This window comes from Octodon degus, unplaced genomic scaffold (genome assembly GCF_000260255.1).
Source record: "Octodon degus isolate 3935 unplaced genomic scaffold, OctDeg1.0 scaffold00015, whole genome shotgun sequence".
NCBI lineage: Eukaryota > Metazoa > Chordata > Mammalia > Rodentia > Octodontidae > Octodon > Octodon degus.
The window spans coordinates 20,217,534-20,234,981 of NW_004524591.1; the positions used below are offsets into that span (position 1 = coordinate 20,217,534).

General features: G+C 43.3%; 1 protein-coding gene across 1 annotated transcript in view; it reads left to right on the forward strand.

Annotated features, from left to right (window-relative positions):
- Positions 1-17,366: 17,366 nt before the first annotated feature.
- The window catches only part of Znrf2 (zinc and ring finger 2), a 102,925-nt gene continuing 102,843 nt past the window's right edge, over positions 17,367-17,448 (forward strand). The window contains exon 1 of the mRNA XM_023709858.1: positions 17,367-17,442. Coding sequence (XP_023565626.1) covers positions 17,367-17,442 — 76 coding nt within the window. The remainder of the gene's footprint in view (positions 17,443-17,448) is intronic.

Genomic DNA, 17,448 nt, shown 5'->3' on the forward strand with positions numbered 1-17,448 from the left:
AACATGTGAGCTTCTGGGGGCAAGCTATAACCAGACCCTTAGCACCTACATTACTTTCAGAAAGTTGGGCCAGGGAGATAGCTCAGTGGAATAAGTGCTTGCTTGGCAAGTACAAGGTGCTGAGTCTGATGCCTGGTATCACCAAAAAAGAAAAAAGAAAGTCACTGCTTTCTGTAGGTTCTTTTTTTTTTTTTTTTTTTTTTTTTTTACATTTATTTAGTGTGTGTGTGTGTGTGTGAGTGTGGCCAGCTCAGCCCACCAGGGGGCGCGGCTGGCTGGCATGTGGTGCTGGGGGATTGAACCGCGGTCCCTGAGCTTTGCCAAGCTTGTTCCAAGTAGGTGCTTTAGACCACTGAGCTATCTCTCCAGCCCTTCTGTAGGTTCTAAGGTGACTGCAGAAACCATCTTTCATCTTACATACAGAATCATGAGTACTCGTTATGTACAATTCTTTTAATTGATCTTTTCACACCTTATAATAGTGGTCACCAAAGCTGCAGCCTACAGCAATAATGTGCAAAAAGCATTATACATTGATGCGTCTTAATGGGGCCATTGCCAAGTTGTATCTGAGTACATACCCAGACATCAGGACTTGGGGCTGCAACAGAGTCTCAGTATAATTGCTGAGTGTCACCATCACTCTGGCTCAGCAACCACAACTGTGAAAAGCACTTCCAGCTCCGCTGTCGAGACTATAAAAGTGAGACCCAGGAGACCTGCTGCAGATTGTGCCGCCTTTTCTTTCATTTCTCCACCACATGTTCACACAAGACCTAGAAGTAGAAGTAAACAGCGTAAGACAGCAGGGAAACTTTGTCTCCCTATGAAGCTGCTGCAACTCCCCCTCTTGTCCATCCTGTTACCCCCTAGAGAGTGTGGTCTGCCACTGCCAGCGAGTAGTCATTCCCCTGGAGCTCACTTCACGTAGCAGCCCGCCTTCCGCCCCTACCTCTGCAAAAAGATGAATGATAAGGTGTCTCCTGGCAGCTCTCACCCGGCTCTGTTGGTGCTTGTGACAGTACTGAGAGGACGATCTTCATCGCCTCATTGCTTCCCTCCTTCGGTTACCTTCTGAAATTTTTCTTCTAGTTTTTCCTCCTACAGCTCTGACTCTGCCTCTTCTTCCCCTGCTCTTCTACCACCAGCTCCTTGCTATTTCCTGGCAGCCTATACAAGATTTTTCCATTCTCGCCTTCTTCCCCCCTTTTCACTTAGTGATTTTTAGCAACTTCCAGTGAATAGCATAACAGCCTAATCCCTACTTCTAATCCCCCACTTGTGAGCCTCTTAAGTCTAACTGCTAGTGGGTACCACCTCTAGTATTTGGCAAATGTCTCCAACTCAGCCTGTCTCAAACTGTGCAAACTACTTTCGTTTTATTCTCCTGAGTGCCCACATCAACCTGCCCGGAAACGCTGAATCATCATTAAACTCCCACCTCTTGCTCAACCCATTTTATTTCTGGCAAAGCTGTTCCTAGTTTTCATTACCTACATTCCTCACTGTCTCCATGACTGCCAGCACCTACTCTCCTTTCCAATCTCCACTGTGGCCTGAATTCCCTCTGCAATACACTGACCTGATCAATGTTAGGCTTAAAAGTCTTTCAAAGCTAGGGTGACCTTGGGACCCTGTTGGTCTGGAACAGTGCTGAAATCTGCCTAATACCATGGTGCTCACTCTCAAAGGTGGCTCATTTAGATGATGAATTATCATGGCCAACAGAATAAAATCCAAAGATTTACTTGATTTACAAACTGGCCTCTAGCTAATGTTCTAGCTCTTCTTCCACTTTGCCCACCTGTCTGTCATTCCCCAAGCATACCAAGTGTTATGGTTTGTTTCCAGGTGTCCCCCCAAAGCCTCATGCAGTCATGGAGCTGCTTCTAGAGTCTGTGATTAATTCATGATCCAATGCTGGGATTATGGGTGTGAGGGCTGCTGGGATTACAGATATAAATGCTACCCTCACCCTGAGGCAGATAGCCTGGATGCAGTACAAGGAAGGGAGATAGGCTCGCTCTTTAGCTGTTATGGCTGCTGCCCCCCTTTGCTCTTTACTGTTTTCTGCCACCATGAACTATGCCATATGCCAGTCTGCCTTGGAGCCAGCTGAGTATGGACTGAAACCTCCACTAACTGTGAGCTAAATAAACTTTTCCTTTCTTCATTTTGGGTGTTGGGTATTTTGTCCCAGCAATAAGAGGTAAGTAACTAAGACACCATGCTATTCCCACACCACCCCACTACTGTCCTTGCTGTTCTCTCTTCCCCAAAGCTTTCCCCCCATTTCTCACTTGTCAACTCCTTACTCCTCACTGCTCAGCACCTCTTCTGTGAAGCAGCATATCCCGTCAACCCTCCTCAGCATCTGTCAGGAGCCTCCCCTTCCCCAGTGGTCCTGTGGCAATTTGTCCAAACCCCTGTCATGAATTCCACTTTGAGTCTGGTGCAACACCTGGCATGTGGCATGTCCTCAAAGTGTTTTGAAAGAGAAGGTTTAAAGAAGCAGGAAGCCAAGTGTATTTTTGGCTGGCTCTGATTAGAATTAAAAGCTTTTATCTTCCATATGGGACTTGCTTGAGAAAATCCAACATGTCACAGCCAAATCCATTTCTTCTTCATCTGTAGAGTAATAAGGAGAATAACTGCTGCTGCCAAAACTTACCCATGTGAACTCAGTCGGGTAATAAAAACAAGTCCTGCTGCCGAGGTAGAGTGTGTTGGAATAGTAAGGCAAATCTTCCACCCGCTGTCATCCATCTCCACAGCCTCAGGCCTGTTGGTGGAGGGCAGGAGGAAATGCTGAGATCTGGCAGATGGTTAAGTATAGCTGCTGTTTCCTTGCTTTTTTCCTGCATTCCTCTCTTATGTGTCACTAACTGCATGAAGTATAGGTACCATTGCTGAACAAACAATCTCCAAGTAGAGTAGAATGAGTACTGGGTGAAGCACTATCCCAGGGGATAAGACAGCCAGAAAAGCACCCAAGGGTCAATTTGCATGAATGAGCCAAAGTGGACCATGTGGAGCCCACCACACTGATGTCAGGCTCAAAGGCCAAGAGGCGCTCTTGGGCTTGTGGAGGGGGACGCTGAGCTGGTGTGGCTATGAGAGTGCTGTGCTGAGTTTTATAGAATTTGCAGCTTTCATAGATTGGAAGGATCATTTAATGAATCTTATGGTTTTCAATTTTTATTTTATTTTATTTTTTTACTATGTATTTAGTACAGGGCCTACATGGTCTCACTATACAGATCAGACTATAGCGATCCTGCTGTTTTCAGCCTCCCAAGTGCTAGGATTACAGGCACTTGCCACCACGCCCAGTCTCAATTGCTTTCTCATTGCCCCAGGTGTGGGGCCAGCATGGCATGCTGGGGACAGAACCCCAGTCACTTCACCTGCCTAAGCAGGCTCTTAAGTCTGCTGAGCTATTTGGCCAGCACTCAATTTTTTTCTTGAATTTTTAATAAACTTTATTAAAAATATGGTTTGGGCAAAAAAATTTAACCTTTATTTTTGTTGTATTGCATACATGATAAAATTAAATTGCAAGTCATACAACTAAACAAAAAATTCTTTATACAAAGTATATTTAGATACCTAAGTACAGTCTGGTTTTGAAAATGAAATCATGTGTATAGTGGTATTCCTAAGTGTCAAATCCAAAGCTATACAACGAGACTCCTGGAAGGGCAAACCCAGGTACCAACAAAGACACTTTTCCAAATTCCCATGTTTCACTGCGCATCAAAAAACCACCAACCTTTTAGTTCTTTCCTTGTACATTATTCTGTATCCATAGCCTCTACATCTGATTGGATCACTGGATTTATTTTTATTTTCTGTGTGACATTCTCCAAAGATACATATCATTGGCCGCTGCTTTGGAGGTTGAACATCCTGCTGAGTGTTCATTGCTTGTGTTTGATTTGGGCAACACGAGAAAGTTCTCACTTGGGTGTTTCTAAACAGAACCCAGGGGGCCTGCCCTTTAGCTCAGGTGTTTAAGTGTCTGCTGAAACAAAGCAGTCAGGCCAGGATGCTGTGGTCCCATCCCCTCATCCTCAAGCCAAACCAGACCTGCCTTGAAGGCATCTTGAGCCAGGCCAAAAAAAAAAAAAAAAAAATCTGTCCAAACAGAACCCAGCCCTCAATTTTTTTGGACGGCAGCTCATAATAGGAAAAATATTCCAAAAAGAATAAAATAGAAAGAAAAAAGTAAAGAAAATATATTCTGTCTCAGAATATATAAAGTTTTATGAAACAAAGTTTACTTTAATTATATGGGACACATTTTGATTTTTTCTAGTCACTCAAAACTATTTTTTTAGTCTGGGAATGTGGCTGAGTGGTAGAGTGCTTGCTTAGCCTACATAAAGCCCTAGGCTTGATTCCCCATACACAAGTAAAAACAAAGAAACCTAAAGCTATTCCACTGAGCTATCTCACCAGCCCTTCCTCTTTCATATATAGAAGACTTTGATATTATTCCTTCATTTTTTCCTGAAGGAAACAATGACTCAGAAAAACTAAATGTCTTGCCCCTGAAGAGCAAAGAAACATTCAAATTACAATTCCAGGGCTAAATACTGATGTTAGAGATAAAGGAACGCTGTGTGGCACTGCTTGTTGGATGTTTCCAAAGCACTTGCCTTCCCTAGGTATCCCTCTCATCTTTCCAGGAAGTTATCACACAGACAGGGCAGGAGGGGAAGTAGTGAATTAATAAATTACTCAGGCCTTTTGCAACCCACTAAAGTATCCCAGATTGACAGAAGAGCAGAGAATGAGAAATAAAAATAATTAAGATGTATTATATACATGCATCAACTCCCCATGATGAATGTAAATGCTATGTACTGTAAATATGTAGTAATAAAAATTGAAGTTTAAATTAAAAACAAAACATTAGAAAAAATTTTAATATCCTAAGTGTATAATACTTTTGAGTAGGAATCCCCAGTTTAGGTTTGTCTGGGGAGAGGGTGATATTATCCAGAGGAAGGTAAAGACCCTACTAGAACCACCTGGGGCATTGGTCGAGCACACAAAGAACCCCCAGGTCTTCTGATATGCATCCTCCTCCTTTGGGAGCCTAAGCAACGGCTGACAGCAAGCTTTACCAAGGCTCTGGTGCTTTGGTGCAGGAGGTGCATCCTTTCACTCTGGTGTGTTGTGGCAGACAGAAAAAACAAAGGCAAGAAACACTATCCATTGAGTAATAGTTTCTCATCTTTTAGATTTCATAAATCAGTAAAATTCGAAAAAGAGTTTTTGAATCAACATCAAGGTGCCAGTTTGTCTTTGTTCTCCACAAAAAAAGTTTTGAAAGAAGAATCAATAAAAAATGAATCCCCCAATATCTATTGCCATCTACAGTTATCACATGAATAAGGAGGCTATAATCTTAGACTGAAGACAGCCTTGTACTTTGACTACATCTAGCTTCTTACATCTAACAAAGCAACTATTGCCTTATCCTAATTTTTTTTATTTCTCTATGAGCTCCATAGTACAGACTGGTGGGGCTAGTCTATATAGTCCAGGGTCTGGAATTACTGATCTAACAGACACAAATGTTTTCCTGAGGCTATTCACCTCTCAAATGAGGAATTTGGATTCTTTATTCTTTGCCTGACATACAAGATAATTATTTTAAGTCTTAATAAGTCCATTAAGTAGTTTGGACAAATTATACACAAGACATGAACTAGATTACATTAACTATGAACCACAAGACAGTTCCTATTAGTTTATCAAGCAATCGCCTTTTGGCCATGCATCACTGCCATTCTAGCATGATACATAAAAGACAATGAATGCTTTTTTTTTTTTTTTTTTTTTTTGCTTCTCTGTATGATGCCTGGGTTGATGGGTTGACAAACAAACTAGAGGAAGTGACCTGGCTTTCCAAACTCTTGTTCCTCTGAAGCCTATATACAGTTAAGCTAAGTATATTTTTGCATTGTCTATCTATCTATCTATCTATCTATCTATCTATCTATCTATCTATCTAACTGTCTATCTATCTAACTATTTACCTACTTATCTACCTACCTACCTGGAGGCAGAGTATCTCTTCCAGGCTTGTCTAGAACTCTTGACTTCAATTAACCCTTCTATTCTGGCATAGCTGGGACTGGAGACCTGTGTCACCACATCCACGTTAATTTTAGTGTTTCAAGTTGTACATTCTAAGTTTCTTAGTGAATTCCAGAAGAAACTCTTTTGCTACTGAAACTCATGAATTTTTATCATCAAACAATATATACTTCCATTTAATTTACTATAAAAGTCATGTTATATTAAAATGAAATCTTAATTATAGCTTTATTCTCCTACTTAGTATTTTTTTGCCTCTTTGTCCAATCATTGACTGGGGAGGGGTAAAGTCTTAAGAAACAGAGAGAGATTTATTAGTAATATATTATTAAAAGATACACTATATCTGTGTAAATGTTTTATTGAAATGATACATTTCACAGAAGAAATTCCAGATCTCTTCCAATGCTTCTCTGGAATTTCAGTGGCTCATGTTTTTGGTTTATTACAAACTCTAAAATGTCAGATATCATCATTTCTAAACCTTTGAATTTTAGAAATTTTACACAATTCGTATTTGAAGCTCCTTCCTAAAAGTTCTATTTTCTCTTGTTGCTTGCCTTGTGGAGCACCTGAACTCTGGAATGTTTGTACCTCTCATATTTCTGATGGTCAAAGCTGAGTCGGAGATGTCTCACAGGGCTTTTCTGGCTTTTTTTTTTTCCTTCCTCTGATAAATCTGTATATTTTAGTATAACACATTTTATTTTCCCATCTATATGATTTGCTTGAAGCTTTCTTTCTTTCTTTTTTCTTTTTTTGCGGAACTGGGGATTGAACTCAGGCCCTTATGCTTGCCAGGCAAGTGCTTATTCTACTGAGCTATTTCCCCAGCCCTGAAGCTTTTGATATTTATGTCATGAAAATGTTCTAAATGTATGAAGAAAAACACATTTCCTTGTAAAATCTGATTATTTCATAATGTTTAAGTCTGTTTGTTTCAATGAGGAAAGTGTAAGCATGGTTGACATTAGTAATTCCAAAGGTTTAATATTTGTTCATCTCCAGTTTGTCTTCACATTTTATCAGGATGACATAAAAAAGTAGCAGCATTCAATCGTTTGATCGGTCCAGTGGAACCTTCTTCCATTCCTGTTACTGCCACTGATCAGCCCTTCATCACTTTTAAAAACTGTAATAGAATACACATAATATTCGGCATTTTAATCAGCTTAAAGTAAATGGTCCAGCGCAATAAGGAATATCCATACTGCTGTGCAACCCTTTATCAGATCACAAGAGCTGTCGAAATCTCGTTTTGCTTCTAATTTTGCCGCCTTAATAAAGAAGACAAAAAAAATTCTCTCTGTTGGGCTGGCCAGATAGCTCAGCGGACTAACACGCCTGCTTAGGCAGAGTGCAGTGGCAGGATTTGGATTCCCCAGGGCCTGCCGTGCCGCCGCCGCCCCCGCCCCCGCGGTGCACTGAGAGGAGATTGAGACTGGATGTGGGGGCACGAGCCTGTAATCCCAGCATTTGGGAGGCTGAAAACAGGAGGATCACTGTAAGTTGGATCTACGTAGTGAGACCCTGTATATGCTGTACACCCTGTCCTAAATTAATAATAAAAAAATTCTCTCTGCTGACTTATTTGACCTGTGCATAGGAAAACAACAACAACAACAGACAGTGGAAATCTGTGTGGTTTCCTTGGCTTCTGGGTTGCTAAAAACCAAATTCAACCTTCTCAGATCAAAGGAGAAGTACCTAATATATAGGTCTGTCCTCAGATTTAGGTTATTTTCTGCTCAGGACATCATAGCCCAAACAATTGTCCTGAAACATACATACAGAAAGTATAAATGGGCTTTAAAACTTATTTAACATTAACGAATCTGGTCATCTGAAGTACAAAAAAGGTCTTACAGAAGTAAAACCATTAGCTTTCAAATATGCAAAAAAAAAAAAAAAAAAAAAAAAAAAAAAAAAAAAAAACCAAAAAACCAACAAAAAAAGAGAGATTATTTCAAAAATTAAGAGGCAAAATTTTCAAACGGTTAAACTTTGTACCTGTGCATGCAAATGCAGTGAAGCTGAACTGCTTGTGCTCTGACGCCAGCGGGCAGCGGGGGTTGGCTGCTGTGCCCAGTCCTCAGCCCTCAGGAGAATCAGGAATGACAGCCCACGGAAGCAAATGGTATTCGCGGGAACCCTTGGCAGTGCGGTTTTGCGTCACTAGATGTCAGTGTGGACTTTCCCAGCCACCACTTTCCTGCCCTTGCAGATTTCATGGCCTTCTAGGCTCTTTCCTCAGATCCCAGCGATCACAAGGCTGTTTTCAGAATTGCTCAGTTTTAAAAGATACAATCAGGAACCAAAAGGTCTTTCTTTTCAACCTTTTGGTTCTACTCTCAGTACTTCCGTGTGGGCTTCTACTCTCAGTACTTCCGTGGGGAGGAGAGCTTGCAAGAATGTTCCAAGCAGGCGACAGAAAGTTCCACTTAGGGTCTTTGAAGTAGCAATTCTAAGCCCGATCGATACTCACAGGCCCACTTTCAAGAAGCCAAGGCATCCTAAATCTTTACCAGATCTTTTGCAAGTCAGGGGAGTTTACAACATTAAAGAAGGGCTGGGGATATAGCTCAGTGGCATAAACGCCTGCCTGGCAAGTGCAAGGTCCTGAGTTCCATCCCGGTACCAAAGACAAAAACAAGAAACCTTAAATAGGAGTTGTTTTAGTTTACTATTGTGGATGTAACAAATTATCATAAATTTAGTGGCTTAAAACAACACAAATTTATCTCAGGAGTCCAGTGGTCAAAAGTTCAAAATGGGTCTATTGAGCTAAAATCTAGGTGTTGGCAGGGCTGTGTTGCTCCTGGAGGCTCTGGAACAAAACCCACTTGCCTTTTCCAGCTTCTACGGGCCACCTGCCTCCTACTGTCTTCAAAACCCACGATGGTCAGTGGAGTTGTTCTTTGCATCATCCTAACCTGCCCCTTCTACCTCCCTCTTTTACTTACAAAATACCTTGTGATTATATCGGACCCACTCGGGTGATCCAGGATAACCTTTCACTCTCAAGATCCTGGTTTATTTACACCTGCAAAGTCTCTCTTGCCATATAAGGTAACATATTGACAGAGTTCAAGGAGGAGAACACAGACATTTTGAGAGACTAGAGGAGCATTTTTCTACCATAGTCATTATTCTTAAAATAACAAATGATGCATTTTTTTTAGGTGATGAACTCTAATAGACTGGCTCAAACTCATGGACAGCTGTTGTTTGTAAGACAGACTGCATTGGAAAATCACAAGGCCTACATTTCCTTCACTCATGGAATATTAACAATGAATAATAAACTTGCCACACCCCGTATTACAATTTGGCCACCTTACAACCTGACTGTGCACCAACTCTGCTGTCTCCTCTGGCCCTGTTTTTAGGATGTGTGTATCTCAAGAACAGCACTGAGTCCCACGAGATGAGCACACACAGAGTGCAGGACACTAACCAAAATGAAATGCAGTGCTCAGAGAGACCAGACCAGGCATCTGTGTATAAAAGCCAACTGACCTTAACTCCATGCATGGCCACACGTAAGGCCTGATTCCTGCTGTCTACATAAAGCAAAATTCAATTTTCTCCCTTCTCAAGCATGCTCTTTCCCTCCACATACCTTCCTAGTATTAGTGCCAGGGAACAGAAACTTTAGGTGAAACAGAAACCTTGCATCTTCCTTCTTAGCTGTGCAAACAGCTCTTTGGGGTGTAAGGTCTGCAGACACTGCGGTCCCAAAAGGTTAACAGCTCTAATTCAGTTTCTTTCTCTTCACTTCTTGCTTGGATGACTACATCAGCCTTCTGACAAGTCCTGCTTCTCTGTGCTTTCCTCCCTTCTATCAATCTAATCTCCAAAATGCTGCCTGAGCTTCCTTCAAGTCATAAATACCATAATGCTACTGCCCTGCTTCGGGAGGTGGTTTCTTTTTGCTTTTGGGTGCACTCCAACTTCCTAGCCCAGCACACTAGGCCAGTTCAACTGTGCCCCAACATATTTTTCCAATCTCTTCTCAAATCTCCTTATCTCCTTTTAATTCTAGCTACAGTGGGCTGCTGTTCCTCAGATGCTCAGAGCTCCCCCAACATCAGGCTTCTTCAGCCTGGAGAACCACAGCTGTTCCTCAAGACAGCCTGTTGTCACTTGTGGGCCTCTACCATTGTCACTCACCCAAACCTGGCCCTTTGTTCAGCTGCAGTATGAATGTACCACATTACACTCTAATCATCTCTTTATATCTGCCCTTGACTACAAACTATAAGATTTTTGAAGACAGGGACCTTGTTTGGTTTTAACTCTGCATCCCCTGCAATGTGGATCCTAACATATTGATGCCTCTGTGCACCAGGGATTAGGGCTATGTTCTAACACCTACCCAGTCCAGACTTGCATCCCTAGAGTTCAGTCAGACCCAGAGAGCTTCTTGGAAACAGAGTTGGACAAGTGACCAGCACTTCTTAGGACGCTGCTTTCTTGCTTATGCCTAGGAGAGTTATGAACTTACCCTTTCCCACCTGACCTAGCTTGGGGTCAGAGACTATTTAGTAACCACTTAAAAGGACTGGGCTGCCTAAAGTATAGACTGCCTTAGTTAAAAATGTAAAAGGCAACAAACTTGACATACAAACTTCCCAAAGCAGTGAAAGTCTGCTAAGTCAGGAGTAATTCAGGGTATGCATTAATCACGGCCACCTGCTCCTTGTGATCCACAGCAGTTAACTGAAGTCTCCTGAAAACAGAGTGTCTTGGATTTCCCTAGAAGCAAACACTGTGGGGAGTTAAAAATAAAGCAGAAATAAAGTTCCTATACTTGGGAAGCTGACACAGTCCAGGCCTAAAATCTGAGGCTTGCCTCCAGTGGGGCTTTTGGCTTCTCTTAAGGGAGGAGATGATAAGGGAAAACATCTTATACTTTTTAATCATTCATGTATAACCATAGTGATTTAAGCAAGTGACAAGAGACTGGAGGAGGGTGCATGTTCATTGGAGGAAGGACCACATGCATTATGTAGCAGAGAGCTATTTTTTCTCCAAGCCACTCTTCACTTATGTAGGCTGGGAAAAATCCCCTTTGTACTGGCTCCATCACACATCCTTCCACTAAATTTTATGTCTTTCAACAGTTTGCCCTGAGAAAGATCTGGGATTCCTTTTAAAACAGTTTATGGACTCTTGTGTTTTCTTTATAATTCAGGAAAAGCATCATGGATTGAAGTTGCTTTGTATTAAGGGTTTTTAAATAAGAGCTTGAAAAATGTTTTTATTAATGTTATGTGCAAGCCAAGCTGAACTGAGTATGGAATATAAGTATTTAATCCTTATTAATACCAGTATGCTATTGTGATAAGCGAGATTTCAGTTATTTTTATTAGCAAGTGCTGACATTGTATCTCAACTGTTTCTAGAAATTAAAATAATTCTCAACTCTGTATTAAATATTACTTACCCTGTGAAATCAAGGGAAATTGAAATGAAAAGCTTTTAATAGTAGAACTTTTCAAATAAATAATGCTATTTTCTTTCCAAATTTTATCTATGTATACATCCGTCTATTCTATAATAGAAACTAGGCATAGATTTGTCATTGTAGCTCATTATGCTACCATCATTATTATAGCAGTGATGAACATTTATTAGTAAGTGACTATAAGTAATTATTATAAATAAATCTTTGTCAGTAATACACTGAAATTACAAATAATAGTAAAATCAATTCTAGAGAGGATTAGCATATATTAAACTGTACATTATCTCAAACTGCTACAGGTAACATACAAATTACTACACCCTGCTAAAATAAGAATAAGGTCAAAATGTGTTTACATATCAACAAATTTCAAAGTACTCACCACTAAAGACTGAACTTTTGAGACTCAGCCACATGGTGAGGCTGGTGTTAGGATCATGCCCATTTTCCACAGGAAACAGGTTTAGCAAAGTTAAGTGGCTTGCCCCAAATCCCACAGCCAGTGTCAGACAGAGCCAGGGCCTAACCCCGGCTTGAACTCACCTACTTCCTGGTGTATGTTTATAATCCTGTATGATTGGCTTTTGTCCCTTGCTGGTCTTTGGAGAACCAACAAAGGAACAGGGAAGGGAGTAAAACATTTGTTAAAGTCATTATATAATTTACTGAAGTTACCTGAAAATTAACCAACAGTATGATTGTTAAATAAACTTTTTTTAGTTTTAGAACATAAGATATGTTTCTAATATTTAATATTTTGAGAGGTGTTTCTGTAGGATACATAAAGATAAATATTTGGGAGGGAGGGTGGTTTGAGACAAGGCCTCACTATGTAATTCAGGCCGGCCTTGAACTCACTATGATCCCTGGCTAACTTCACACTCAGCAGTCCTCTTGCCTCAGTCTCCCAAGTGCTAGGTTTATATACGAATGCAACTACAACCAGCATGCACATACATTTTAATGTTCAAGGGCCAGGGAGGTGGCTCTGTAGAATAAGCACTTGCCTGGCAAGCACAAGGGCCTGAGTTCAATCCCTGCTTCCGCAAAAAAAAAAAAAAAAACATTTTAATGTTCAGATGGTCCATTCGTTTCTTCTTAAATATAATAAATAGGAAAAAAAGGTCTTTGTACAGATAGTCCTATTTTGGTAAAGACCAGGTAATGCATTTATTTATTATTTGTTTATCTTGTGGTACTGAGGATTGACCCCAGGACCTACGCACTGAGTTGCATTTCCAGCCCCACCCCCCATTTTTTATTTTGATACAAGGTCTTCCTAGATCACTGAGTTGCTCAGGTTGGGCTTGAATTTATTATCCTCCTGCCTCAGCCTCCCAGAGTGTTGAGATTACAGCTATGTGCCACCATGCCTGGTTTGATTTTTCTAAAGGGGAAAACTATGGCCATCTTTTAAAAGCTATAATGAGTGGAAAAAATAGGATAGTGAAGACTGGCAAAATGTTTATAGGGCTGAGCCAGCACCAAGATACAGCCTTACAATCCCTGCTATTTGGGAGGCAGAGGCAGGAAGATCACAAGTTCAAGGCCAGCTTAGGCAATTTAGCATCTCAAAGTAGGGCTAGAGCTGTAACTCAGTAGTAGAGTGCTTGGCTGGCACATGGGACGCCCTGGGTTTGATTTCTGGTAAACACCTTCCCTCACATACTAGGTAGGGCTGGTGCAAGCTATTGAAGAGCGCCTGACTGAGAGGGTGGGCCCAACCTAATGGGTGCCACAAAGCCTTTGCTCTGTGCAGGGCTTCAGAGGTCTGGTCCAGTCTAGGCTTGGGGTGTGGGGGCAAGAGAGGAAGGAGGAACACAAAAGACAATAAAAGCCAAAGGGAAGAGACTCATCCTGAGATTAAAGCTTGTCAACAGCAAACTGTCAAGTCAGATATTTTTAGGTAGACACACAACTAGGATAGGTTTCTGGCCAGTAATTTGGTCAACCTTAACTAATTTCAGACATCTAAATCTTCTGATCAAAACACTGTTTAACCATATAAAGAAAAAACAAAGTATAGTACATGACAAGTCTCAGGGCTGGTCAGACAGCATGTGAAGGGCTCTGAATAGACTTCCAGTAGTGTAAAAACAAAACAAAAATGAGAAAGTCCTTCAAACATTAAAAATTTTAAAGAGCTGGGGCTCTGGTCCTTGAAGAATCACTGAGACATGAAAGCAACAGTTCTGCTCATGGGCAGGAAAGTATCAATTAGAGCAGCGCTCCGAAAGTGGCCTGAGATTTAGTGGAAGCACAACATCATCAGTCTGCCTTAGCAAAGTCTCCAGTTGACTCTTTTGTGCAATAAAGTTTGCAAAGCTCTGATTTAAACCATCATTTGTCAGACTGCAGATTACAATCCATCAGTGTGTTGTGCAATCAATCCAGTGGGCAGTGACCAGCACTTTATAAAAGCCAATCAGAGTAATATAGAAAAGGGAATGTACGCCATGGAAAACTTGTTTCATTTCTGTGTAGATGTATTTACTTGTGTGTGTTGATTTGGATGAAATGACACTTTCAATTTTTGAAAACAGAGGATAATAAAGAAGCTATAAATGTTAAGTGAAGTCAGACAGTTTCGTTGACAAAATACACTGTCATTTTCAGAGGGATTACAATTTGGAGAGAGAGAACAGGGTTGAGTAGAGAGGGAATAGAGCCAAGGAAAGGACAGAAGTGGCCAAACTTTTGTACCTCTAGAATTCTATAGGGAAAAAATGAAAAATCCATCCAGAGAGGAGATGGGTGTGGCACCCATAACATGGGTGATGTTAAGGACATGTAAATTCCTGAGTGAACTTCAAAAGAATCATTTTGGTGGCACTGGTGAAGAGGTATGCATCATTCATAGACTGTCCATTTACATTGTTGTGACTTATGATTTGTGTCTAGATGTTCTCCCAAAGTCTTTTGGCAGAACCGAGGATTGAACTCAGGCCCTTGCGCTTGCCAGGGATGGCTTATTCCACTGAACCATCTCCCCAGCCTCTCTCCCAAAGTCTTGTGTAGTCGCGGGATGGGCTTCTAGGGCTTGTGATTAATTCATGATCCAGTGCTGGGATGATGGGTGTGAGCGCTCCACCAGCCCTGGGGAGGCTGGCCTGGATGCAGTGTAAGCGAGGGAAAGAGGCCTGCTCTCTGTCAATGCTCCAACCTTTTTGCTCTTGCTACTATTGCTGTTTTTCTGCCATCATGAACTGCTGTCCTCTGCCATGTGCCACTCTGCCTCAGAGCCAGCTGAGTACAGACTGAAACCTCTACTAGCTGTGAGCTAAATAAACTTCTCCTTCCTTAATTCTGTTATTTTGTCTCAACAATGAGAGAAAAGTAGGCAAGACACTATGTGTGTCAGGCGATGTGTGAGGCGCTGGGGTACCAACATGGAACGTACAGTTTTGAAGTCTAACAACATGATCAGTGCTAGGATGAGCTGTTACAAGGCACTGAGCTGGAGCCCTGAAGGCCTGGGTGGTGGGGCTGGGAGCTGGGTGCCAGGGACCATCTCACAGACACTTTACCAAGTGGTGAACATATCTGAATACAGTGCTTACAAAAGTTTTGAATTTTTATATATATTTTTTCCTTTCCAGTTTTTCTCTCTCTATATATATTGTGTATGTATACATTTTTTGGAGACAGGGTCTTGCCCTGTCTCCTAGGTTGGCTTACAACTCCTGCCTCAATCTCCTGAAGAGCTGGGACCACAGACTTGTACCATCACACTGGGATACATTCTGCTTAAAAACTTGATTTTTCTATCTTTTCAAAGAGCAATAAAATCACATATGTCTCTATGCAAATACGGTGAAAAAAGTATTTTCATGTTTTTTTTCTTTTAATAAGAGAGCCCCCTGCCACTGTTTCATGTAGATGACACATCATGTGTTTTCAGAATGAGAGGACCAAAGTGGGCTACCTTGTGGATATCTAGATTTAGGCTGTGTGTTACAGCTGGGAATGCATTGAAGATTTTATTAAATCCCATTTTATTTTTTTGAGACAAGAACTCGCTACGCAGTCCAGGCTGGGTTTGAACTCACTGTGCAACACAGGTTGGCCTCAGATTTGTGGTAATCCTCCTGCCTCAGCCTTCCAAATCCAGGGATTACAGGCATGCACCACCAAGCCAGCCCTGAATTCCATTTTAGAAAAATTACAGGGCTTTAAAGTTGCTGATGTCACAGGAATTTAATACAAGAATTCCAGGTTAATGGAGCCAGGGAGCTGGTTCAGTAGAATAAGCACTTGCCTGGCAAGTGCAAGAGCCTGAGTTCAATCCCTGGTTGGGGGGGGGGGTGGAATGGCGGAAATCCCAGGTTAAAAATAAAGTCAAAAAAAGTAAAATAAACTTGCTCACTATACACAATTTAGTGTGGTTTTTGGGTCTACACACTATGTTTCAAATCCATTACAATTGTCCATACTTCAGTTATTTTTTGAGACAGGGGCTTGCTGTGAGTTCAGGTTGACCTTGAATTCACTATGCACCCAAAATTGACCTTGAACTCACAATAATCCTCCTGCCTCAGCCTTCCAAGCACTGAGATTACAGGCTTGTGCCACCAGCCTGGAGCTCAGCACCTTAGTTTTGCCCTACTGTTGAAGGTCAGACTGGTTTATTGTCAGGCCTTCATTTCTGACTTCCTCCAGTCAGAGTCCTTCAAGAGTGTAAGGCAGCTCAGGCCAACTAGGCTTCAGCCTCCTCAGGAATCTCTTGTTTTCGCTGTTCTCTTTTTTTAATCATCAGAATTGGTAAGCTTCTAAATTTTTTATAAAGAAACAGAGTGTGCAACATCATCAACGAAGGGAGAAATGAGCACCCAAATCAAAAGGCTCAGGACACAGCACAGGAAGCCAGCCAGGGAAAGGTGAAAGCGACACGCTGCTCCCCTGCGTCCTCAGGCCACGTGCGGAAGGAGGGGCCGCCTTCTGATTGGCGTCCCTAGGGGCTCCTCCTCTCCAATCCGCGTGAGCCCCTTTATGGAAGCGGGGGTGGGGGGCTGGGGGACGGGGGCGCGCTTCGGCCGAGGGGGTGGGGCCATCAACCTGTCCATCATCGAGTCCGCGGGTGCGGGCGCCTACCACACCACTGTACCTTAGCTAGGCGGAGTCCGGCGGGCAGGCCTCGGCCCGGGGAGGCGGGGCCAGAGAGGCGGGAGCCAATCTGCAGAGAGGCGCGAGAGGTTGGGGGCGGGGCCACCGTGCACCACCCAAACACTCGGGCCTGGCCGCCGCCTGGGCCGTGCTGCCTGTCGACCTTCCGGAGCTGAGGCCGGGGTCCCTCCCCTCGCGGGAATCCCCAGTGTCTGGGAGCCGACCCCCACCACGCTCTTGGGCGCGCGGCGGGAGGAGACGGTTGCTGGGAGCGCGCGGCGCCTCGGCCCCACCCCTCCTCAGCCCCTCGCACGCCGCCGGATTTTCTCTTTCTCCGTTCTTCTCAGCTGGGCGGCCGGAGGCGGAGGGAAGGTGGCCCCGGCGGAGCCTGGGCGGGTGCCTCCCACTCACCCGCGAGCCGCCGTGGGAGCCGGAGGATGGCAGCGGTAGCTGCAGCCGCCCGGGAGGAGGCGGTGCCGACACCGGCAGCGCGGAGCGCGGCTTCAGAGAGCGGCAGCGGCCCGTCGCGGCGCCCCAGAACCGAGACCGCCACCTGAGCCGGCGCCCGCCGCCGGGCCTTCTCCGCCTCGCCTCGCCTCGACTCTCGTCCGGAGGAGGACAGCGCGCCGCCCGGTCCGGGACGAGCGGGGGCCCTTGCGGGCCGGCCCGCAGCAGGGCGGACATGGGCGCCAAGCAGAGCGGCCCGGCCGCCGCCAACGGCCGCACCCGCGCGTACTCGGGCTCGGACCTGCCTTCCGGCAGCG